This window comes from Oncorhynchus nerka, linkage group LG8, assembly GCF_034236695.1.
Source record: "Oncorhynchus nerka isolate Pitt River linkage group LG8, Oner_Uvic_2.0, whole genome shotgun sequence".
Taxonomy (NCBI): Eukaryota; Metazoa; Chordata; class Actinopteri; order Salmoniformes; family Salmonidae; genus Oncorhynchus; species Oncorhynchus nerka.
This window is the reverse complement of record NC_088403.1, coordinates 9,280,830-9,306,147: the sequence shown is the minus strand read 5'-3', so window position 1 is coordinate 9,306,147 and position 25,318 is coordinate 9,280,830. Positions and strand designations below refer to the sequence as shown.

Below are 25,318 nucleotides of genomic sequence, written 5' to 3'. Positions count from 1 at the left end.
TCTACTCTCTCTGCCTCCACCCCCTGTCCCAGCCTAGTCTACTCTCTCTGCCTCCACCCCCTGTCCCAGCCTAGTCTACTCTCTCTGCCTCCACCCCTGTCAGCCACAAGCTACTCCTCACCGCCTGGCTAACCAGTGTCTTCACTGTTCGTCAATAATGCAGCAGAATCTTCTCCAGTTTCTCCCATCCCTCCAGGTAGAGCAGAAGGATGTGTCTTCTGACTCTTCCAGCCGTCATTCTCCACGCCGTCTACTGCCACCTAATTAGTCTTTCAGAGTGCTGCTTGGGTTACGCTTGAATAAGTCATAAAACACACACAGATGGGTGGTGTGTCAACGTGTTCCTCTGTGTTTCTGGTTGTAAGGACCACGTCATGTCTGTTGACGGATATTTTGTTCTTTAGTTTTAATGAAGGAATTAGTTGATGACTAAATGAGTGACGGTGGGGTCCTGTGGGGTCCTGTGGGGTCCTGTGACGGTGGGGTGCTGTGGGGTCCTGTGACGGTCTGGTCCTGTGGGGTCCTGTGTGGTCCTGTGACGGTGGGGTCCTGTGACGGTCTGGTCCTGTGGGGTCCTGTGGGGTCCTGTGACGGTGGGGTCCTGTGACGGTCTGGTCCTGTGACAGTGGGGTCCTGTGACAGTGGGGTCCTGTGACAGTGTGGTCCTGTGAGGTCCTGTGACGGTGGGGTCCTGTGACGGTCTGGTCCTGTGACGGTGGGGTCTTGTGGGGTCCTGTGACGGTGGGGTCCTGTGACGGTCTGGTCCTGTGACGGTGGGGTCCTGTGACGGTGGGGTCCTGTGGGGTCCTGTGACGGTGGGGTCCTGTGGGGTCCTGTGACCGTGGGGTCCTGTGACCGTGGGGTCCTGTGGGATCCTGTGACGGTGGGATCCTGTGACGGTGGGGTCCTGTGACGGTGGGGTCCTGTGACGGTGGGGTCCTGTGACGGTCTGGTCCTGTGACGGTGGGGTCCTGTGACGGTGGGGTCCTGTGGGGTCCTGTGACGGTGGGGTCCTGTGACCGTGGGATCCTGTGACGGTGGGATCCTGTGACGGTGGGGTCCTGTGGGGTCCTGTGACGGTGGGGTCCTGTGACGGTGGGATCCTGTGACGGTGGGGTCCTGTGGCGGTGGGGTCCTGTGGCGGTGGGGTCCTGTGACAGTGGGGTCCTGTGACGGTGGGGTCCTGTGCTTGATCAGGATAATATTGGGAGCATCATTCTCCGTAACACACAGCTAATTCATTCAGACCTACAGCGTCCACTTATCGTTTGTTCTAACATCTCTAATACACTCCAACCAACTTTTCTCCCTCCATCCCCCATTTATCCCTCAACCCCCCTATCCCTCCCTCTCCCCCTCTCTCTCCCTCCATCCATCACCCCCATTTCTCCCTCCATCCCCAATCTATTCCCCCATCCCCCCATCTCTCACTCCACCCCCATCCCTCCATCTCTCACTCCACCCCCATCCCTCCATCTCTCACTCCACCCCCCATCTCTCACTCCACCCCCCATCCCTCCATCTCTCACTCCACCCCCATCCCTTCATCCCCCATCTCTCCCTCTATCCCTCCCTCCATCTCCCACTCCATTCCCCATCTATCCCTCCATCCCCCATTTCTTCCTCCATCCCACTTCTCTCCCTCATTTCCCATCTATTCCCCCATCACCCATCTATTCCTCCATCCCTCCCATCTCCCCATCTATCCCTTCACCCCCTCCGTCCCTCATCTCTCCCTCCATCCCCCATCTATCTCTCCTTCCATCCATCCCCAATCTCTCTCCCTCCACCCCCATCTCCCATCTATCCCTCCATCCCCCACTCCCCCATTTCTTTCTCCATCCTACTTCTCTCCCTCCATCTCCCATCTATTCCCCCCATCCCTCCCCCCCATCCTCATCTCTCCCTCTATCCCCCATCTCTCCCTCTATCCTTCCCATCTCCCCATCTATCCCCCCCCCGTCCTCCATCCCTCCCTCCATCCCACTTCTCTCCCTCCATCTCCCATCTATTCCCCCATTTCTCCCTCCATCCCCCATCTATCCCTCAATCCTATCTCTCCCCCATTTCTCCCTCCATCCCCCATCTATCCCTCAATCCTATCTCTCCCCACTTCTCCCTCCATCCCCATCTATCCCTCAATCCTATCTCTCCCCCACTTCTCCCTCCATCCCCCATCTATTCCTCCATAACCCTCATCTCTCCCTCCATTTCCCCATCTCTCCCTCCATCCATCCCTCCATCCCTCATTTCTTCCTCCATCAATCCATCTCTCATTTCTTCCTCCATCAATCCATCCCTCCATCTCTCATTTCTTCCTCCATCAATCCATCTCTCCATCCCCATCTATCCCTCCATCCCTCATTTCTTCCTCCATCTCACTTCTCTCCCTCGTCCCCCATCTCTCTCTCCCTCCCTCCATCTCCCCATTCTATCCCTCCAACCCCCCTCTGTCCCTCATCCATCCCTCCCTCCATCCCCACATCTATCCCTCAACCCTCCATCTCCCATTTCTTCCTCCATCAATCCATCTCTCATTTCTTCCTCCATCCCACTTCTCTCCCTCCATCCCCCATCTATCTCTCCATCCCCATCTCTCCTCATCTCTCTCCCCATCCCCCACTTCTCCCTCCATCCCCCATCTATCCCTCCATCCCCATCTCTCCCTCATCTCTCTCCCCAACCCCCACTTCTCCCTCCATTCCCCCATCTCACCCTCCCTCCATCCATCCCTCCTTCCCTCATTTCTTCCTCCATCCCACTTCTCTCCCTCGTCCCCCATCTCCACATTCTATCCCTCCAACCCCTCTGTCCCTCATCCATCCCCCCATCTCCCATTTCTTCCTCCAACCAACTTCTCTCCCTCATCCCCCATCTCCTCCACCATCCCTCCCTCCATCCCCATATCTAGCCCTCCCTCCATCCCCCCATCTCCCCATTCCATCCCTCCATCCGTCATCCCTCCATCTCCCATTTCTTCCTCCATCAATCCATCTCCCATTTCTTCCTCCATCCCACTATCCCGATCTATCCTCCCTCCCATCTCCCCATCTATCCCTCCCTCCATCCCATCCTCCATCCCTCCCTCTGTCCCCCTCACCCCCTCCAATCCATTCTCCCATCCATCCCTCTCTCCCCATTTATTCCTCATCTCTCCCTCCATCCCCCACTTTTCCCTCATCTCTTCCTCCACCCCCCATCTCTCCCTCCACCCCCATCTCTCCCTCCATCCCCCCATCTCTCCCTCCACCCCCCATCTCTCCCTCCATCTCTCCCTCCACCCCCATCTCTCCCTCTCCATCTCTCCCTCCACCCCCATCTCTCCCTCCACCCCCATCTCTTCCTCCACCCCCATCTCTCCCTCCACCCCCCCATCTCTCCCTCCACCCCCCATCTCTCCCTCCACCCCATCCATCCCGGCAGGGTAGCCTAGTGGTTAGAGCGTTGGACTAGTAACCAGAAGGTTGCGAGTTCAAACCCCGAGCTGACAAGGTACAAGGTACAAATCTGTCGTTCTGCCCTGAACAGGCAGTTAACCCACTGTTCCCAGGCCGTCATTGAAAATAAGAATTTGTTCTTAACTGACTTGCCTGGTTAAATAAAGGTCAAATTAAAAAAAAAAAAAAAAAAAATCCCCATCTCTTCCTCCATCACTTTTCCCTCCATCCCCCTCCACCCCCATCTTCCCTCCACCCCATCTCTCCCTCCATCCCCCACCCCCATCTCTCCCTCCATCCCCCCCCATCTCTCCCTCCATCCCCCATTTATTCCTCATCTCTCCCTCCATCCCCCATTTATTCCTCATCTCTCCCTCCATCCCCCATCTCTCCCTCCATCCCCCATCTCCCTCCACCCCCATCTCTCCCTCCATCCCCCATCTCTCCCTCCACCCCCATCTCTTCCTCTACCCCCATCTCTTCCTCCATTACCCCTCCATCAGACAGACACATACACACTGCACTCATATAAGTCATAGGCTGCACAAAGATATCTCTTGTCTCCTGTTGGAATGGATTTCAGATTAATTAAAATGTGAATGATTTATACGGATGTCAGGCCGGATTATGGGCCGTTGGTTGTGTGCTTTACATTCTAGTGTGTGTGTGTGTGTGTGTGTGTGTGTGTGTGTGTGTGTGTGTGTGTGTGTGTGTGTTACTTTCTATTCCAGATTCCTCCAATCCCTCTCTCATGGTGTGTGGATGATGTCAAAGGTTTAAAGAGGAGAGTAGAAGGAGACATCTCTATTGGTTAGAATAGAGGAGACATCTCTATTGGTTAGAATAGAGAGGAGAGGAGACATTTCTATTGGCCAGAATAGAGGAGAGGAGACATGTCTATTGGTTAGAATAGAGAGGAGAGGAGACATGTCTATTGGTTAGAATAGAGAGGAGAGGAGATATGTCCATTGGCCAGAATAGAGGAGAGGAGAAGGAGACATTTCTATTGGTTAGAATGGAGGAGACATCTACATTGGTTAGAATAGAGAGGAGAGGAGACATTTCCATTGGCCAGAATATAGGAGAAGGAGACATTTCTATTGGTTAGAATAGAGGACAGGAGACATCTCTATTGGTTAGAATAGAGGGGAGGACACAGAGAGACATATCTATTGGTTAGAATAAAGGAGAGGAGACAGGGAGACATTGGTTAGAATAGAGGAGAGGAGACATCTCTATTGGTTAGAATAGAGGAGAGGCGACAGGGATACATTGGTTAGAATCCCTTGTAGCCGTTGGTTTAAAAGTTGTGTTGGCGGTGGTGTGATTTGTAGGCAACTGACATCATTCTAAATTTGCGTCTGAATGATAAAGTTGACCCTGGATGGAAGTAGCTGCTTCAGAACAGAGAATTCAGTACTTTATTTTACAGTTTCCAATGGTATTTACCTGGTAATTACTAGGAAATGATGCAGTAACACAGAATTCAACACAATTACTTTCTGAAATAAATGTAATAGCTACCTACATGAGATATAAGTACTATTTTACTTTGTGACTCATCCTGTCCTCCTGTGTTCCAACAGTGTGACATGATCAATGTATAGTTTAATGAACAATCAATAACCTGTTATACTGCATTTACATTCCACTGAAAACAAAATGATCCTGTTCAGGTCTGTTCCAATTCAATCTCTTTTCACATAGTGCAAGAACTGTCACAAGGCAAAGTGAATCTACTGTAATTCTGTCTCAATAAATATTCTCTTATTACAGTCCTTGTAAAAGAGATTATATACAACGATCTCATCACCAATCAGGACATTTCATAGAAAAACAATACAAAGTGGATGAATTATTAGGGTTGCCAGACATCACGAAGAGAAGCATCGACACGTCATAGGACACTGGCTGGCCTGCCAGAGGAACTACAGTATGAGGTCTTCTTCCTCACTCACACCTCCGGTAGAAGTTGAAGTGGTAGTCTGTGAACAGCGCCCCCACGAAGCCACGGTCGGTATTGCAGTCTGCCTGGCCCTGGATGGAGATAGACCAAGATTGTCTATTACATTGACAAGTGATGCCTCTAACAGTGGAGATACTGTACAAGTCCTCAAAGATGGAAGGCAAGCGTGAGGAGGCGAGATCAGGTGGAACCATTCTAGCCAATGACAGGGTAGATAGGCGTGTGCACAACAGGCCTTAGATATAGAGTTCTCATCTTTGTATCTGTGCCATTTTAGCTTCTGTGCCAGCATGGGCAGCATCTCCATTTTAAAGTAGTCAATTTTATTCTTCTTCATTGTGAGATTGCTTCCATCTCGTAGGAATCCCCACCCAGTTGACTACTTAAAAATGGTGGACGATGTGGCAATACCCATGCTAAAATGGGCTTAAGCCATGTTGAGTTCTCCATCTATCCCTATGACAACAGTCACAAATCCGGTATAAAGTCGGGGTTTCAAAGTTGCCGAAATGCCACGTGCGTTCGCTTATATCCGTTTAACCACCTAACAATTACGAAACTTCTATTTGATCAAACAAGCCTCACGTAGCAAAATATGAATTACATTTTTTGTTGACCAAAGTCAACACTCTCTCATTGACCCTCATACAAAAATTCCTCACTTTGTGGGCAGATTTTGAGCAGAGTAAAACCTCGCTTTCCCTCTTCCTCTCTGAGATGATGAAGATTTACAGTTTGCTTTGGTCGGAAACAAATCCTCAAATCAACCACACATACATTTAACTGTGTGATATCGTAAGAATAGGACATCTGGCAAAGACTATTAAACCATGACAATGACAGGGTGTAGTCAAAGTCTGTTACAACATTAAATAACATCTCTGGGTGGCCTACAGTGACAGTTGTGAACTCTTGTTCAGTTTCCAATACCAGTGTGAGACGAGAGCATTACGGTGAGACGAGTGCATTACGGTGAGACGAGAGCATTACGGTGAGACGAGAGCATTACGGGGAGACGACGGGAGCGAGAGCATTACGGGAGACGAGAGCATTACGGGGAGGCGAGCATTACGGGGAGGGGAGACGAGAGCATTACGGGAGACGAGAGCATTACGGGGAGACGAGAGCATTACGGGGGGAGACGGGAGACGAGCATTACGGGAGACAAGAGCATTACGGGAGAGACGAGAGCATTACGGGAGGGAGACGAGAGCATTACGGGAGGGGGAGACGAGAGCACGGGAGACGGGCATTACGGGGAGCATTGGGAGAGCATTACGGGAGACGAGCATTACGGGAGACGAGAGCATTACGGGGAGACGAGAGCATTACGGGAGACGAGCATTACGGGGGGAGACGAGAGCATTACGGGAGACGAGAGCATTACGGGGAGGCGGGGAGACGAGCATTACGGGAGGCGAGAGCATTACGGGGGGAGGCGAGAGCATTACGGGAGGCGAGAGCATTACGGGAGGCGAGAGCATTACGGGAGACGAGAGCATTACGATGAGACGAGAGCATTACGGGGAGGCGAGAGCATTACGGGAGAGACGAGAGCATTACGGGGAGGCGAGAGCATTACGGGGGGAGGCGAGAGCATTACGGGGGAGGCGAGAGCATTACGGGAGGGAGGCGAGAGCATTACGGGGAGGAGAGCATTACGGGGAGGCGAGAGCATTACGGGGAGGCGAGAGCATTACGGGAGGAGCATTACGGGGAGCGAGAGCATTACGGGAGACGAGAGCATTACGGGAGGGAGAGGCGAGAGCATTACGGGGAGACGAGAGCATTACGGGAGACGAGAGCATTACGGGGGAGACGAGAGCATTACGGGGAGGAGCATTACGGGAGACGAGAGCATTACGGGAGACGAGAGCATAGAGCGTTACGGGAGACGAGACGGGAGACGAGAGCATTACGGGGAGACGAGAGCATTACGGGGAGACGAGAGCATTACGGGGAGACGAGAGCATTACGGGGAGACGAGAGCATTACGAGAGGGGAGACGAGAGCATTACGGGGAGGGACGGGAGAGAGCATTACGGGAGAGGCATACGGGAGAGAGCATTACGGGAGACGAGAGCATTACGGGAGGAGCATTACGGGAGACGAGCATTACGGGAGACGAGAGCATTACGGGAGACGAGAGCATTACGGGAGGGAGAGCATTACGGGGAGAGAGCATTACGGGGAGGAGGTACGGGAGAGCATTACGGGGGAGGGGAGACGAGAGCATTACGGGAGACGAGAGCATTACGGGGAGCGAGAGCATTACGGGAGACGAGAGCATTACGGGAGGCGAGAGCATTACGGGGAGACGAGAGGCATTACGGGGAGGCGAGAGCATTACGGGAGCGAGAGCATTACGGGAGAGAGCGGGAGCATTACGGGAGACGAGAGCATTACGGGAGACGAGAGCATTACGGGAGCGAGAGCATTACGGGGAGGCGAGAGCATTACGGGGAGGCGAGAGCATTACGGGAGGCGAGAGCATTACGGGAGACGAGAGCATTACGGGGGAGACGAGAGCATTACGGGGAGACGAGAGCATTACGGGAGACGAGAGCATTACGGGAGACGAGAGCATTACGGGAGACGAGAGCATTACGGGAGACGAGAGCATTACGGGGGAGAGCATTACGGGAGACGAGAGCATTACGGGGAGGCGAGAGCATTACGGGGAGACGAGAGCATTACGGGGAGACGAGAGCATTACGGGAGACGAGAGCATTACGGGGAGACGAGAGCATTACGGGAGGAGACGGGAGGACGAGAGCATTACGGGGAGGCGAGAGCATTACGGGAGACGAGAGCATTACGGGGAGGCGAGAGCATTACGGGAGAGACGAGAGCATTACGGGAGACGAGGGGAGGCGAGCATTACGAGGGGGAGACGAGAGCATTACGGGAGACGAGAGCATTACGGGAGACGAGAGCATTACGGGGAGACGAGAGCATACGGGAGACGGGGAGGCGAGAGCATTACGGGGAGACGAGGGAGGCGAGAGCATTACGGGGAGAGAGCATTACTGGGAGCAGCACGGGAGACGAGAGCATTACGGGGAGACGAGAGCATTACGGGAGAGGCGGGAGGCGAGCGCATGGGGAGGCATTACGGGGGAGGCGAGAGCATTACGGGGAGACGAGAGCATTACGGGAGCGAGAGACGGGGAGACGAGAGCATTACGGGGAGACGAGAGCATTACGGGGAGGCGAGAGCATTACGGGGAGGCGAGAGCATTACGGGGAGGCGAGAGCATTACGGGGAGACGAGAGCATTACGGGGAGACGAGAGCATTACGGGGAGACGAGAGCATTGGGAGACGCCGGGAGACGAGAGCATTACGGGAGACGCGAGGCATTACGGGAGGCGAGAGCATTACGGGGAGGCGAGAGCATTACGGGAGACGGGAGGCGAGCATTACGGGAGAGAGCATTACGGGAGATTGGGAGCGAGAGCATTACGGGGAGACGAGAGCATTACGGGACGAGGGAGACGAGAGCATTACGGGAGACATTACGGGAGAGAGCACGGGAGAGACGGGAGGCGAGAGCATTACGGGGAGACGCGAGCATTACGGGGGGAGACGCGAGAGCATTACGGGAGACGAGAGCATTACGGGAGACGAGAGCATTACGGGAGACGAGAGGGAGACGAGCATTACGGGGAGACGAGAGCATTACGGGGAGACGAGAGCATTACGGGGGAGAGCATTACGGGGAGACGAGAGCATTACGGGGAGACGAGAGCATTACGGGGAGACGAGAGCATTACGGGAGACGAGAGCATTACGGGGAGGGGAGACGAGAGCATTACGGGGAGACGAGAGCATTACGGGAGACGAGAGCATTACGGGAGACGAGAGCGGGAGGGGATTACGGGAGAGCATTACGGGAGACGGGAGCATTACGGGGAGACGAGCATTACGGGAGGCGAGAGCATTACGGGAGACGAGAGCATACGGGAGACGGGAGGCGAGAGCATTACGGGGAGACGAGAGCATTACGGGGGAGAGCATTACGGGAGACGAGAGCATTACGGGGAGACGAGAGCATTGGGAGACATTGAGAGGAGCATTACGGGAGGGGAGACGAGAGCATTACGGGGAGACGAGAGCATTACGGGGAGACGAGAGCATTACGGGGGGGAGACGGGGAGACGAGAGCGAGGATTACGGGAGACGAGAGCATTACGGGGGAGACGGGGAGAGAGCATTACGGGAGACGAGAGCATTACACGGGAGACGGGAGACGAGAGCATTACGGGAGACGGGAGGGAGACGAGAGCATTACGGGAGACGAGAGCATTACGGGGAGACGAGAGCATTACGGGAGAGAGCGGGAGACGAGAGCATTGGGAGGCGAGAGCATTACGGGGGAGACGAGAGCATTACGGGAGACGAGAGCATTACGGGGAGACGACGGGGAGCATTACGGGGAGACGAGAGCATTACGGGGAGACGAGAGCATTACGGGGGAGACGAGAGCATTACGGGGAGACGAGAGCATTACGGGAGACGAGAGCATTACGGGGAGCATTACGGGAGCATTACGGGAGACGAGAGCATTACGGGGAGACGAGATTCACGGGCGAGAGCATTACGGGGAGACGAGAGCATTACGGGGAGACGGGAGAGCATTACGGGGGGAGACGAGAGCATTACGGGAGGCGAGAGCATTACGGGGAGACGAGAGCATTACGGGAGACGAGAGCATTACGGGAGACGAGAGCATTACGGGAGACGGGGAGACGAGAGCATTACGGGAGACGAGAGCATTACGGGAGACGAGAGCATTACGGGAGACGAGAGCATTACGGGGAGACGAGAGCATTACGGGAGACGAGAGCATTACGGGAGACGAGAGCATTACGGGGAGACGAGAGCATTACGGGGAGACGAGAGCATTACGGGAGAGAGACGGGGAGACGAGAGCATTACGGGGAGGCGAGAGCATTACGGGGGGAGGCGAGAGCATTACGGGAGATTACGGGAGACGAGAGCATTACGGGGAGACGAGAGCATTACGGGGAGGAGGCATTACGGGGAGAGCACGGGAGACGAGAGCATTACGGGGAGCATTACGAGAGACGAGAGAGCATTACGGGGAGGCGAGAGCATTACGGGGAGACGAGAGCATTACGGGGAGACGAGGGGAGGAGAGCATTACGGAGACGAGAGCATTACGGGGAGGCGAGAGCATTACGGGGAGGCGAGAGCATTACGGGAGACGAGAGCATTACGGGAGGGGCGAGAGCATTACGTGGGGGAGGCGAGAGCATTACGGGGAGGCGAGAGCATTACGGGAGACGAGAGCATTACGGGAGGGGAGACGAGAGCATTACGGGAGGCGAGAGCATTACGGGAGACGAGAGCATTACGGGAGACGAGAGCATTACGGGAGACGATTGGGAGACGGGAGGACGAGAGCATTACGGGGAGACGAGAGCATTACGGGGAGACGAGAGCATTACGGGGGAGACGGGAGACGCATTACGGGAGGGGAGCATTACGGGGAGACGAGAGCATTACGGGGAGACGAGAGCATTACGGGAGACGAGAGCATTACGGGGAGACGAGAGCATTACGGGAGACGAGAGCATTACGGGAGACGAGAGCATTACGGGAGACGAGAGCATTACGGGAGACGAGAGCATTACGGGGGGAGACGAGAGCATTACGGGGAGACGAGAGCATTACGGGAGGGAGACGAGGGACGGGGGAGACGAGAGCATTACGGGGAGACGAGAGCACACGGGAGACGAGAGCATTACGGGGAGACGAGAGCATTACGGGAGACGAGAGCATTACGGGAGACGAGAGCATTACACGGGGGGAGACGAGAGCATTACGGGAGACGAGAGCATTACGGGAGACGAGAGCATTACGGGAGGCGAGAGACGAGAGCATTACGGGAGACGAGAGCATTACGGGGAGACGACGGGGAGACGAGAGCATTACGGGGAGACGATGAGACGAGAGCATTACGGGGGAGGCATTACGGGGAGACGAGAGCACGGGGAGACGAGAGCATTACGGGGGGACGAGAGCATTACGGGAGACGAGAGCATTACGGGGAGACGAGAGCATTACGGGGAGGAGAGCGACGGGGAGACGGGGAGGCATTACGGGAGCATTACGGGAGACGAGAGCATTACGGGGAGACGAGAGCATTACGGGGAGACGAGAGCATTACGGGGAGACGAGAGCATTACGGGAGACGAGAGCATTACGGGAGACGAGAGCATTACGGGAGGCGAGAGCATTACGGGGAGACGAGAGCATTACGGGAGACGAGAGCATTACGGGAGACGAGAGCATTACGGGAGACGAGAGCATTACGGGGAGACGAGAGCATTACGGGAGACGGGGAGACGGGGAGCATTACGGGAGACGAGAGCATTACGGGGAGACGAGAGCATTACGGGGAGACGAGAGCATTACGGGGAGACGAGAGCATTACGGGGAGACGAGAGCATTACGGGGAGACGAGAGCATTACGGGGAGACGAGAGCATTACGGGGAGACGAGAGCATTACGGGGAGACGAGAGCATTACGGGGAGACGAGAGCATTACGGGGAGACGAGAGCATTACGGGAGACGCATTACAGGGGACGAGAGCATTGGGAGACGAGCATTACGGGGGGAGCATTACGGGAGACGAGAGCATTACGGGGAGACGAGAGCACGGGGAGGCGAGAGCATTACGGGAGACGAGAGCATTACGGGGAGACGAGAGCATTACGGGGAGACGAGAGCATTACGGGAGACGAGAGCATTACGGGGAGACGAGAGCATTACGGGGAGACGAGAGCATTACGGGGAGACGAGAGCATTACGGGGAGACGAGAGCATTACGGGGAGACGAGAGCATTACGGGAGACGAGAGCATTACGGGGAGACGAGAGCATTACGGGAGGACGAGAGCATTACGGGGAGACGAGAGCATTACGGGGAGGCGAGAGCATTACGGGGGAGACGAGAGCATTACGGGAGACGAGAGCATTACGGGAGACGAGAGCATTACGGGAGACGAGAGCATTACGAGAGCATTACGGGGAGACGAGAGCATTGCGGAGACGAGAGCGTTGCGACGGGGAGACGAGCGCATTACGGGAGACGAGAGCATTACGGGAGACGAGAGCATTACGGGAGAGAGCATTACGGGAGACGAGAGCATTACGGGAGGAGACGGGGAGACGAGAGCATTACGGGGAGACGAGAGCATTACGGGAGACGAGAGCATTACGGGAGACGAGCATTACGGGGAGACGAGAGGGGAGAGCATTACGGGAGACGAGAGCATTACGGGAGACGAGAGCATTACGGGGGGGAGACGAGAGCATTACGGGAGACGAGAGCATTACGATGAGACGAGAGCATTACGATGGGAGAGCATTACGATGAGACGAGAGCATTACGGGGAGGCGAGAGCCTTACGGGGAGGCGAGAGCATTACGGGGAGACGAGAGCATTACGGGGAGACGAGAGCATTACGGGGAGACGAGAGCATTACGGGGAGCATTACGGGGAGACGAGAGCATTACGGGGAGACGAGAGCATTACGGGGAGACGAGAGCATTACGGGGAGACGAGAGCGCATTACGGGGAGACGAGAGCATTACGGGGAGACGAGAGCATTACGGGGGGAGACGAGAGCATTACGGGGAGACGAGGGACATGGGACGAGGGCATTACGGGGAGACGAGAGCACACGGGGGAGACGAGAGCATTACGGGAGACGAGAGAGACGATGAGACGAGAGCATTACGGGAGACGAGAGACGGGGAGACGAGAGCATTACGGGGAGACGAGAGCATTACGGGAGGAGAGAGCATTACGGGAGACGAGAGCATTACGGGAGACGAGAGCATTACGGGGAGACGAGAGCATTACGGGAGGAGACTGAGAGCATTACGGGAGACGCATTACGGGGAGCATTACATGGGAGACGAGAGCATTACGGGAGACGAGAGACGGGAGACGAGAGCATTACGGGGAGACGAGAGCATTACGGGAGGAGAGCATTACGGGAGGAGACGAGAGCACACGGGAGACGAGAGCATTACTGGGAGGGAGACGAGAGCATTACGGGAGACGAGAGCATTACGGGGGAGACGAGAGCATTACGGGGAGACGAGAGCATTACGGGAGACGACATGGGAGCAGACGAGAGCACGGGGAGACGAGAGCATTACGGGATTACATTACGGGGAGACGAGAGCATTACGGGAGACGAGAGCATTACGGGGAGACGAGAGCATTACGGGGGGATTACGTTGAGCATTACGGGAGACGAGAGCATTACGGGAGACGAGAGCATTACGGGGAGACGAGAGCATTGAGGGAGACGGGGAGACGAGAGCATTACGGGGGAGGCGGGGAGAGAGGCATTACGGGGGGAGACGAGAGCATTACGGGAGACGAGCATTACGGGGAGACGAGAGCACGGGAGACGAGAGCATTACGGGGAGACGAGAGCATTACTGGGAGACGAGAGCATTACGGGAGACGAGAGCATTACGGGAGACGAGAGCATTACGGGGAGACGAGAGCATTACGGGGAGACGAGAGCATTACGGGAGACGAGAGCATTACGGGAGGAGCGCATTACGGGGAGACGAGAGCATTACGGGAGACGAGAGGAGCATTACAGGGAGACGAGAGACGAGACGATGAGAGACGAGAGCATTACGGGGAGATACTGGGAGGGAGACGAGAGCATTACGGGGAGACGAGAGCATTACGGGAGACGAGAGCATTACTGGGAGGCGAGAGCATACGGGAGACGGGGAGACGAGAGCATTACGAGGGAGACGAGAGCATTACGGGGGGAGTGGCATTATGGGGAGCACGGGGACGAGAGCATTACGGGGAGACGCATTACGGGAGACGAGAGCATTGGGAGGGAGACGAGAGAGATTACGGGGAGACGGGGAGAGCATTACGGGAGACGAGAGTAGAGCATTACCGGGAGAGACGGGAGACGAGCATTACGGGGAGACGAGAGCATTACGGGAGACGAGAGCATTACAGGGAGACGAGAGCATTACGGGGAGACGAGAGCATTATTACGGGGGAGACGAGAGCATTACGGGGAGACGAGAGCATTACGGGGAGACGAGAGCATTACGGGGAGACGAGAGCATTACTGGGAGACGAGAGCATTACTGGGGGAGACATTAGAGCATTACGGGGAGACAGAGCATTACGGGAGACGAGAGCATGGGAGACGGGAGACGAGAGCATTACGGGAGACCAGAGCATTACGGGGAGACGAGAGCATTACGATGGGAGACGAGAGCATTACGGGGAGACGGAGATTACGGGGAGACGAGAGCATTACGGGGAGACGAGAGCATTACTGGGAGACGAGAGCATTACGGGGAGACGAGAGCATTACGGGGAGACAGGAGAGAGAGCATTACGGGGAGACGAGAGCATTACGGGAGACGAGAGCATTACGGGAGACGAGACACACGGGAGGAGCATTACGGGGGAGACGAGAGCATTACGGGAGACGAGAGCATTACGGGAGACGAGAGCATTACGGGGAGACGAGAGCATTACGGGGAGACGAGAGCATTACGGGGAGACGAGAGCATTACGGGAGATAGAGCATTACGGGATTGCACGGGAGACGGGAGACGAGAGCATTACGGGGAGACGAGAGCATACGGGAGACGAGAGCATTATGGGAGGGGAGACGAGAGCATTACGGGGAGACGAGAGCATTACGGGGAGACGAGAGCATTACGAGGGAGACGAGAGCATTACGGGAGACGAGAGCATTACGGGAGACGAGAGCATTACTGGGAGACGAGAGCATTACTGGGAGACTAGAGCATTACGGGAGACGAGAGCATTACGGGGAGACATTAGAGCATTACTGGGAGACGAGAGCATTAGGGGAGACGAGAGCATTACGGGAGACGAGAGCATTACGGGGAGACGAGAGAGGGGAGAGAGCATTACGGGAGACGAGAGCACATGGGGGAGACGAGAGCATTACTGGGAGACGAGAGCATTACAGTGGGAGGGAGGCATTAGAGCATTACGGGAGACGAGAGCATTACGGGGAGACGAGAGCATTGAGACGAGGCAGACGAGAGCATTACGGGGAGGGAGACGAGAGCATTACTGGGGGAGACGAGAGCATTACGATGAGAGATTAGAGCATTACGGGAGAGGAGCATTACGGGAGAACTGGGAGACGAGAGCATTAAATGGGAGACTACGGGAGAGCATTACGGGAGACGAGAGCATTACTGGGAGACGAGAGCATTACTGGGAGACGAGAGCATTACGGGGAGACGAGAGCATTACGGGGAGACGAGAGCATTACGGGAGACGAGAGCATTACTGGGAGACGGGGAGCTACGGGAGGGAGCATTGGGAGACGGGAGACGGGAGAGAGCATAACGGGAGGGAGCATTACCGGGAGGAGAGCATTACGGGAGACGAGAGCGTTACGGGAGACGAGAGCATTACGGGGAGACGAGAGCATTACGGGGAGACGAGAGCATTACGGGGAGACGAGAGCATTACGGGGAGACGAGAGCATTACGGGGAGACGAGAGCATTAGATCGGGTCGTTTTCTCCCCACAACATACAACACGTAGTAGTTGTGAGGCTACCTGGACAGTGTCGTTTGACATTGATATTTTAGGAAAGGACACATTGGAGAAATCTTTTAGTTCTTACAGCCACTGCTGAGCGGAAGTGGTAGGAGCTCCTGTAGAATCGAGACACTGGCAGAGGCCATTCATGGACATAGCCCTGGAGAGAACAAGAGAAAAACACTTTCAACCTTTATACTCTCTTTCTTTCTTACTTTCTTTGTTCACTTTTATCATACAAAGACCAGAGAGTTTGCAATGATCAAACAGAGAGCAACCACAGTATAGTGTTGTCTGTGGATGCCATACCTGTGTATTCATGAAATTGTATTCTTCGCTGGTTTGATCGTGGTCCATCAAGGCAGAGCATTTAAACATCTCATCATTATGACACAGGTGAACAACCAGCAGCTCTGTAGTACTGCGTCAGAGGAGAGGAGACACCTAGTGGTCATTTACGGTACTTACAACAAACCCACAGTGTAAGTGCCAAGTGCTCTGTGACCATTTGTAATTAGTGTGAACAACAATGAGAGAATGTGCCTTATGCAGCTCTGTCTTAGAGGCCTTCATCTCCTCATACAGAACAGGAAGTCCTGCCACACTGTCTGATTCAGACAAAGCTTCAAGTCTCGATTCAATCCGTAGCGCTGAAGGTCTGCGGTAGTATAGTGTGATTGACATTTAAAGGTCATTTCCCATTGAGACGACATACGCAACAACTACGTGACTGCAGTCTCCGCCCGGAAACATTGCCTTTAAATTCCAAATCGCACCCTACTGCACTACGGCTTAAATGGAGCCCTTAGACTCACAAGCTCCCGCTAGTCCCCCCCCCCCCTGCATGGACTCTGAATGTCTGGGAGGATTCAGACCATCATCAGCCCCGGAGGTAAAACAACCTCTTAGAAACTATCCCCTGCTCTTTCCAGAGTCCACAGTCAATACCAACCTGTCACCACCACAGTGGGAAGACAAGTCCTATTGAATTATTCAAGTGGAAAACAAAGTGGAGACAAGAGATGTCTCATGTCCCTGGTCACTCACTTCATCTGGACAGTGACACGCATGTTGGTGGGGACGAACTTGCTGATAGGGATTTGGAAGGAGTAGTTTCCTGACCTGAATGGAAACAGATCAACATAGAGATGAAGTATACCATCGGTTTGGCAGTCTGAATCTAAATCTATTAAATGAGTTCAAACTGACTGAATTACATACCCGCAGCTTCCCCTCTCACAGTACCGAGAGTCAATGATCTGTTCGTTTTCTTTGATGAAAAAAGACTTTATTGTTGTGTTTGTCCCTGAAAATAGAACAACAATCTGATGTCAAACTCTGAAGTATTGAGAAATAAACTCAGAAAATAACACATTTGGATAGAATTTGACTTACAATCTCCGGCACCTTTGATTTCTTCATTGAATTTGTCTTTCCCTTTATCTGAGAAGGCAGAATTGGAACCAAAAGAGAAGTGGGATTACTGCATGTCACAAGCAGCACAATGCCAACAGTCTCATTCAAGGTCAGCAACATGTAGGTTTTACGTCAAGATAAGCTAGCATGAAGAAAGAGATAGTGGTGATTGCTGTTGGTAAATGAAGACAGGGAGTAGCCAGCTCACCTGTTAGAGAGGGCCAGGTAGTGGTAGATACAGGGAGTAGGCAGCTCACCTGCTAGAGAGGGCCAGGTAGTGGGGTATACAGGGAGTAGACAGCTCACCTGCTAGAGAGGGCCAGGTAGTGGGGTATACAGGGAGTAGACAGCTCACCTGCTAGAGAGGGCCAGGTAGTGGGAGATACAGGGAGTAGACAGCTCACCTGCTAGAGAGGGCCAGGTAGTGGGGTATACAGGGAGTAGACAGCTCACCTGTTAGAGAGGGCCAGGTAGTGGTAGATACAGGGAGTAGACAGCTCACCTGCTAGAGAGGGCCAGGTAGTGGGGTATACAGGGAGTAGACAGCTCACCTGCTAGAGAGGGCCAGGTAGTGGGAGATACAGGGAGTAGACAGCTCACCTGTTAGAGAGGGCCAGGTAGTGGGGTATACAGGGAGTAGACAGCTCACCTGCTAGAGAGGGCCAGGTAGTGGGGTATACAGGGAGTAGACAGCTCACCTGCTAGAGAGGGCCAGGTAGTGGGGTATACAGGGAGTAGACAGCTCACCTGCTAGAGAGGGCCAGGTAGTGGGGTATACAGGGAGTAGACAGCTCACCTGTTAGAGAGGGCCAGGTAGTGGGAGATACAGGGAGTAGACAGCACACCTGCTAGAGAGGGTCAGGTAGTGGGGTATACAGGGAGTAGACAGCTCACCTGTTAGAGAGGGCCAGGTAGTGGTAGATACAGGGAGTAGACAGCTCACCTGCTAGAGAGGGCCAGGTAGTGGTAGATACAGGGAGTAGACAGCTCACCTGTTAGAGAGGGCCAGGTAGTGGGGTATACAGGGAGTAGACAGCTCACCTGTTAGAGAGGGCCAGGTAGTGGGGTATACAGGGAGTAGACAGCTCACCTGTTAGAGAGGGCCAGGTAGTGGTGGATACAGGGAGTAGACAGCTCACCTGCTAGAGAGGGCCAGGTAGTGGGGATACAGGGAGTAGACAGCTCACCTGCTAGAGAGGGCCAGGTAGTGGGGTATACAGGGAGTAGACAGCTCACCTGCTAGAGAGGGCCAGGTAGTGGGGTATACAGGGAGTAGACAGCTCACCTGCTAGAGAGGGCCAGGTAGTGGGGTATACAGGGAGTAGACAGCTCACCTGCTAGAGAGGGCCAGGTAGTGGGGTATACAGGGAGTAGACAGCTCACCTGTTAGAGAGGGCCAGGTAGTGGGAGATACAGGGAGTAGACAGCTCACCTGCTAGAGAGGGCCAGGTAGTGGTAGATACAGGGAGTAGACAGCTCACCTGCTAGAGAGGGCCAGGTAGTGGGAGATACAGGGAGTAGACAGCTCACCTGCTAGAGAGGGCCAGGTAGTGGTAGATACAGGGAGTAGACAGCTCACCTGCTAGAGAGGGCCAGGTAGTGGGGTATACAGGGAGTAGACAGCTCACCTGCTAGAGAGGGCCAGGTAGTGGTAGATACAGGGAGTAGACAGCTCACCTGCTAGAGAGGGCCAGGTAGTGGGAGATACAGGGAGTAGACAGCTCACCTGCTAGAGAGGGCCAGGTAGTGGGGATACAGGGAGTAGACAGCTCACCTGCTAGAGAGGGCCAGGTAGTGGGGTATACAGGGAGTAGACAGCTCACCTGCTAGAGAGGGCCAGGTAGTGGGGTATACAGGGAGTAGACAGCTCACCTGCTAGAGAGGGCCAGGTAGTGGGGTATACAGGGAGTAGACAGCTCACCTGCTAGAGAGGGCCAGGTAGTGGGGTATACAGGGAGTAGACAGCTCACCTGCTAGAGAGGGCCAGGTAGTGGGGATACAGGGAGTAGACAGCTCACCTGCTAGAGAGGGCCAGGTAGTGGGAGATACAGGGAGTAGACAGCTCACCTGCTAGAGAGGGCCAGGTAGTGGGAGATACAGGGAGTAGACAGCTCACCTGCTAGAGAGGGCCAGGTAGTGGTAGATACAGGGAGTAGACAGCTCACCTGCTAGAGAGGGCCAGGTAGTGGTAGATACAGGGAGTAGACAGCTCACCTGCTAGAGAGGGCCAGGTAGTGGTAGATACAGGGAGTAGACAGCTCACCTGTTAGAGAGGGCCAGGTAGTGGAGATACAGGGAGTAGACAGCTCACCTGTTAGAGAGGGCCAGGTAGTGGGGTATACAGGGAGTAGACAGCTCACCTGCTAGAGAGGGCCAGGTAGTGGGGATACAGGAGTAGACAGCTCACCTGCTAGAGAGGGCCAGGTAGTGGGGTAGATACAGGGAGTAGACAGCTCACCTGCTAGAGAGGGCCAGGTAGTGGGGTATACAGGGAGTAGACAGCTCACCTGCTAGAGAGGGCCAGGTAGTGGTAGATACAGGGAGTAGACAGCTCACCTGCTAGAGAGGGCCAGGTAGTGGGAGATACAGGGAGTAGACAGCTCACCTGCTAGAGAGGGCCAGGTAGTGGGGTATACAGGGAGTAGACAGCTCACCTGCTAGAGAGGGCCAGGTAGTGGGGATACAGGGAGTAGACAGCTCACCTGTTAGAGAGGGCCAGGTAGTGGTAGATACAGGGAGTAGACAGCTCACCTGCTAGAGAGGGCCAGGTAGTGGGGTATACAGGGAGTAGACAGCTCACCTGCTAGAGAGGGCCAGGTAGTGGTAGATACAGGGAGTAGACAGCTCACCTGCTAGAGAGGGCCAGGTAGTGGGGTATACAGGGAGTAGACAGCTCACCTGCTAGAGAGGGCCAGGTAGTGGGGTATACAGGGAGTAGACAGCTCACCTGCTAGAGAGGGCCAGGTAGTGGTAGATACAGGGAGTAGACAGCTCACCTGCTAGAGAGGGCCAGGTAGTGGGGTATACAGGGAGTAGACAGCTCACCTGCTAGAGAGGCCAGGTAGTGGGAGATACAGGGAGTAGACAGCTCACCTGCTAGAGAGGGCCAGGTAGTGGTAGATACAGGGAGTAGACAGCTCACCTGCTAGAGAGGGCCAGGTAGTGGGGTATACAGGGAGTAGACAGCTCACCTGCTAGAGAGGGCCAGGTAGTGGTAGATACAGGGAGTAGACAGCTCACCTGCTAGAGAGGGCCAGGTAGTGGGGTATACAGGGAGTAGACAGCTCACCTGCTAGAGAGGGCCAGGTAGTGGGGTATACAGGGAGTAGACAGCTCACCTGCTAGAGAGGGCCAGGTAGTGGGAGATACAGGGAGTAGACAGCTCACCTGCTAGAGAGGGCCAGGTAGTGGGGTATACAGGGAGTAGACAGCTCACCTGCTAGAGAGGGCCAGGTAGTGGGGTATACAGGGAGTAGACAGCTCACCTGCTAGAGAGGGCCAGGTAGTGGGGTATACAGGGAGTAGACAGCTCACCTGCTAGAGAGGGCCAGGTAGTGGGGTATACAGGGAGTAGACAGCTCACCTGCTAGAGAGGGCCAGGTAGTGGGGTATACAGGGAGTAGACAGCTCACCTGCTAGAGAGGGCCAGGTAGTGGGGTATACAGGAGTAGACAGCTCACCTGCTAGAGAGGCCAGGTAGTGGCCAGGTAGACAGTGCTAGAGAGGGCCAGGTAGTATACAGGAGTAGACAGCTCACCTGCTAGAGAGGGCCAGGTAGTGGGGATACAGGGAGTAGACAGCTCACCTGCTAGAGAGGGCCAGGTAGTGGGGTATACAGGAGTAGACAGCTCACCTGCTAGAGAGGGCCAGGTAGTGGGGTATACAGGAGTAGACAGCTCACCTGCTAGAGAGGGCCAGGTAGTGGGGTATACAGGAGTAGACAGCTCACCTGCTAGAGAGGGCCAGGTAGTGGGGTATACAGGGAGTAGACAGCTCACCTGCTAGAGAGGGCCAGGTAGTGGGGTATACAGGGAGTAGACAGCTCACCTGCTAGAGAGGGCCAGGTAGTGGGGATACAGGGAGTAGACAGCTCACCTGCTAGAGAGGGCCAGGTAGTGGGAGTATACAGGGAGTAGACAGCTCACCTGCTAGAGAGGGCCAGGTAGTGGGGATACAGGGAGTAGACAGCTCACCTGCTAGAGAGGGCCAGGTAGTGGGGTATACAGGAGTAGACAGCTCACCTGCTAGAGAGGGCCAGGTAGTGGTAGATACAGGGAGTAGACAGCTCACCTGCTAGAGAGGGCCAGGTAGTGGGGTATACAGGGAGTAGACAGCTCACCTGCTCACCTAGAGAGGGCCAGGTAGTGGGAGATACAGGAGTAGACAGCTCATAGAGACAGGGAGTAGACAGCTCACCTGCTAGAGAGGGCCAGGTAGTGGGGATACAGGAGTAGACAGCTCACCTGCTAGAGAGGGCCAGGTAGTGGGGATACAGGGAGTAGACAGCTCACCTGCTAGAGAGGGCCAGGTAGTGGGGTATACAGGGAGTAGACAGCTCACCTGCTAGAGGAGGGCCAGGTAGTGGGGATACAGGGAGTAGACAGCTCACCTGCTAGAGAGGGCCAGGTAGTGGGGATACAGGAGTAGACAGCTCACCTGCTAGAGAGGGCCAGGTAGTGGTAGATACAGGAGTAGACAGCTCACCTGCTAGAGAGGGCCAGGTAGTGGGAGATACAGGGAGTAGACAGCTCACCTGCTAGAGAGGGCCAGGTAGTGGGGTATACAGGAGTAGACAGCTCACCTGCTAGAGAGGGCCAGGTAGTGGGGTATACAGGGAGTAGACAGCTCACCTGCTAGAGAGGGCCAGGTAGTGGGGTATACAGGGAGTAGACAGCTCACCTGCTAGAGAGGGCCAGGTAGTGGGGGGAGTAGACAGCTCATAGGGCCAGATACAGGAGTAGACAGCTCACCTGCTAGAGAGGGCCAGGTAGTGGGGTATACAGGAGTAGACAGCTCACCTGCTAGAGAGGGCCAGGTAGTGGGGTATACAGGGAGTAGACAGCTCACCTGCTAGAGAGGGCCAGGTAGTGGGAGATACAGGAGTAGACAGCTCACCTGCTAGAGAGGGCCAGGTAGTGGGGTATACAGGAGTAGACAGCTCACCTGCTAGAGAGGGCCAGGTAGTGGGGTATACAGGGAGTAGACAGCTCACCTGCTAGAGAGGGCCAGGTAGTGGGGTATACAGGAGTAGACAGCTCACCTGCTAGAGAGGGCCAGGTAGTGGGGTATACAGGGAGTAGACAGCTCACCTGCTAGAGAGGGCCAGGTAGTGGGGTATACAGGAGTAGACAGCTCACCTGTAGAGAGGGCCAGGTAGTGGGGTATACAGGGAGTAGACAGCTCACCTGCTAGAGAGGGCCAGGTAGTGGGGTATACAGGGAGTAGACAGCTCACCTGCTAGAGAGGGCCAGGTAGTGGGGTATACAGGAGTAGACAGCTCACCTGCTAGAGAGGGCCAGGTAGTGGGGTATACAGGGAGTAGACAGCTCACCTGCTAGAGGAGGGCCAGGTAGTGGGGCCATACAGGGAGTATACAGGGAGTAGACAGCTCACCTGCTAGAGAGGGCCAGGTAGTGGGGTATACAGGGAGTAGACAGCTCACCTGCTAGAGAGGGCCAGGTAGTGGGGTATACAGGGAGTAGACAGCTCACCTCACCTGCTAGAGAGGGCCAGGTAGTGGTAGATACAGGAGTAGACAGCTCACCTGCTAGAGAGGGCCAGGTAGTGGGTAGATACAGGAGTAGACAGCTCACCTGCTAGAGAGGGCCAGGTAGTGGTAGATACAGGGAGTAGACAGCTCACCTGCTAGAGAGGGCCAGGTAGTGGGGATACAGGAGTAGACAGCTCACCTGCTAGAGAGGGCCAGGTAGTGGGGTATACAGGGAGTAGACAGCTCACCTGCTAGAGAGGGCCAGGTAGTGATACAGGGAGTAGACATCACTAGAGAGGGCCAGGTAGTGGGGTATAGACAGCTCACCTGCTAGAGAGGGCCAGGTAGTAGAGAGAGGGGGTAGTGGGGTATACAGGGAGTAGACAGCTCACCTGCTAGAGAGGGCCAGGTAGTGGGGTATACAGGAGTAGACAGCTCACCTGCTAGAGAGGGCCAGGTAGTAGACAGCTCACCTGCTAGAGAGGGCCACAGTGGGGATACAGGGAGTAGACAGCTCACCTGCTAGAGAGGGCCAGGTAGTGGGGTATACAGGGAGTAGACAGCTCACCTGCTAGAGAGGGCCAGGTAGTGGGGTATACAGGAGTAGACAGCTCACCTGCTAGAGAGGGCCAGGTAGTGGGAGTATACAGGAGTAGACAGCTCACCTGCTAGAGAGGGCCAGGTAGTGGGGTATACAGGGAGTAGACAGCTCACCTGCTAGAGAGGGCCAGGTAGTGGGGTATACAGGGAGTAGACAGCTCACCTGCTAGAGAGTGGGGTATACAGGTAGTGGGGAGATACAGGGAGTAGACAGCTCACCTGCTAGAGAGGGCCAGGTAGTGGGGATACAGGGAGTAGACAGCTCACCTGCTAGAGAGGGCCAGGTATACAGGAGTAGACAGCTCACCTGCTAGAGAGGGCCAGGTAGTGGGGTATACAGGGAGTAGACAGCTCACCTGCTAGAGAGGGCCAGGTAGTGGGGTATACAGGAGTAGACAGCTCACCTGCTAGAGAGGGCCAGGTAGTGGGGATACAGGGAGTAGACAGCTCACCTGCTAGAGAGGGCCAGGTAGTGGGGTATACAGGGAGTAGACAGCTCACCTGCTAGAGAGGGCCAGGTAGTGGGGTATACAGGGAGTAGACAGCTCACCTGCTAGAGAGGGCCAGGTAGTGGGGTATACAGGGAGTAGACAGCTCACCTGCTAGAGAGGGCCAGGTAGTGGATACAGATACAGGAGTAGACAGCTCACCTGCTAGAGAGGGCCAGGTAGTGGGGATACAGGAGTAGACAGCTCACCTGCTAGAGAGGGCCAGGTAGTGGGGTATACAGGGAGTAGACAGCTCACCTGCTAGAGAGGGCCAGGTAGTGGGGTATACAGGAGTAGACAGCTCACCTGCTAGAGAGGGCCAGGTAGTGGGGTATACAGGGAGTAGACAGCTCACCTGCTAGAGAGGGCCAGGTAGTGGGGATACAGGGAGTAGACAGCTCACCTGCTAGAGAGGGCCAGGTAGTGGGGTATACAGGAGTAGACAGCTCATAGAGAGGGCCAGGTAGTGGGGCATACAGGAGTAGACAGCTCACCTGCTAGAGAGGGCCAGGTAGTGGGGTAGATACAGGGAGTAGACAGCTCACCTGCTAGAGAGGGCCAGGTAGTGGGGATACAGGGAGTAGACAGCTCACCTGCTAGAGAGGGCCAGGTAGTGGGGTATACAGGAGTAGACAGCTCACCTGCTAGAGAGGGCCAGGTAGTGGGGTATACAGGGAGTAGACAGCTCACCTGCTAGAGAGGGCCAGGTAGTGGGGATACAGGAGTAGACAGCTCACCTGCTAGAGAGGGCCAGGTAGTGGGGATACAGGAGTAGACAGCTCACCTGCTAGAGAGGGCCAGGTAGTGGTAGATACAGGGAGTAGACAGCTCACCTGCTAGAGAGGGCCAGGTAGTGGGGTATACAGGAGTAGACAGCTCACCTGCTAGAGAGGGCCAGGTAGTGGGGATACAGGAGTAGACAGCTCACCTGCTAGAGAGGGCCAGGTAGTGGTAGATACAGGGAGTAGACAGCTCACCTGCTAGAGAGGGCCAGGTAGTAGAGAGGGCCAGGGGGTAGATACAGGGAGTAGACAGCTCACCTGCTAGAGAGGGCCAGGTAGTGGGGATACAGGGAGTAGAC

At 55.0% G+C, this 25,318-nt stretch overlaps 2 protein-coding genes across 2 annotated transcripts in view; both read right to left on the bottom strand.

Moving 5' to 3' along the window:
- Nucleotides 1–418: 418 nt before the first annotated feature.
- On the bottom strand, nt 419–1,280 carry LOC135573027 (proline-rich protein 2-like). The gene is made up of 2 exons (XM_065022087.1): nt 1,253–1,280; nt 419–1,188 (listed from the first exon to the last, which is right to left on the bottom strand). Exons 1-2 carry the CDS (start codon nt 1,278–1,280, stop codon nt 419–421), a joined length of 798 nt encoding a protein of 265 aa, XP_064878159.1.
- A 3,564-nt stretch (nt 1,281–4,844) lies between these two features.
- The window catches only part of LOC115120070 (myelin regulatory factor-like protein), a 56,812-nt gene continuing 36,338 nt past the window's right edge, over nt 4,845–25,318 (bottom strand). The window contains exons 18-23 of the mRNA XM_065021312.1: nt 17,419–17,466; nt 17,245–17,329; nt 17,071–17,145; nt 16,333–16,444; nt 16,109–16,183; nt 4,845–5,474 (exon numbers count right to left, since the gene is read on the bottom strand). Coding sequence (XP_064877384.1) covers nt 5,388–5,474; nt 16,109–16,183; nt 16,333–16,444; nt 17,071–17,145; nt 17,245–17,329; nt 17,419–17,466 — 482 coding nt within the window. The 3' untranslated portion in view covers nt 4,845–5,387. The remainder of the gene's footprint in view (nt 5,475–16,108; nt 16,184–16,332; nt 16,445–17,070; nt 17,146–17,244; nt 17,330–17,418; nt 17,467–25,318) is intronic.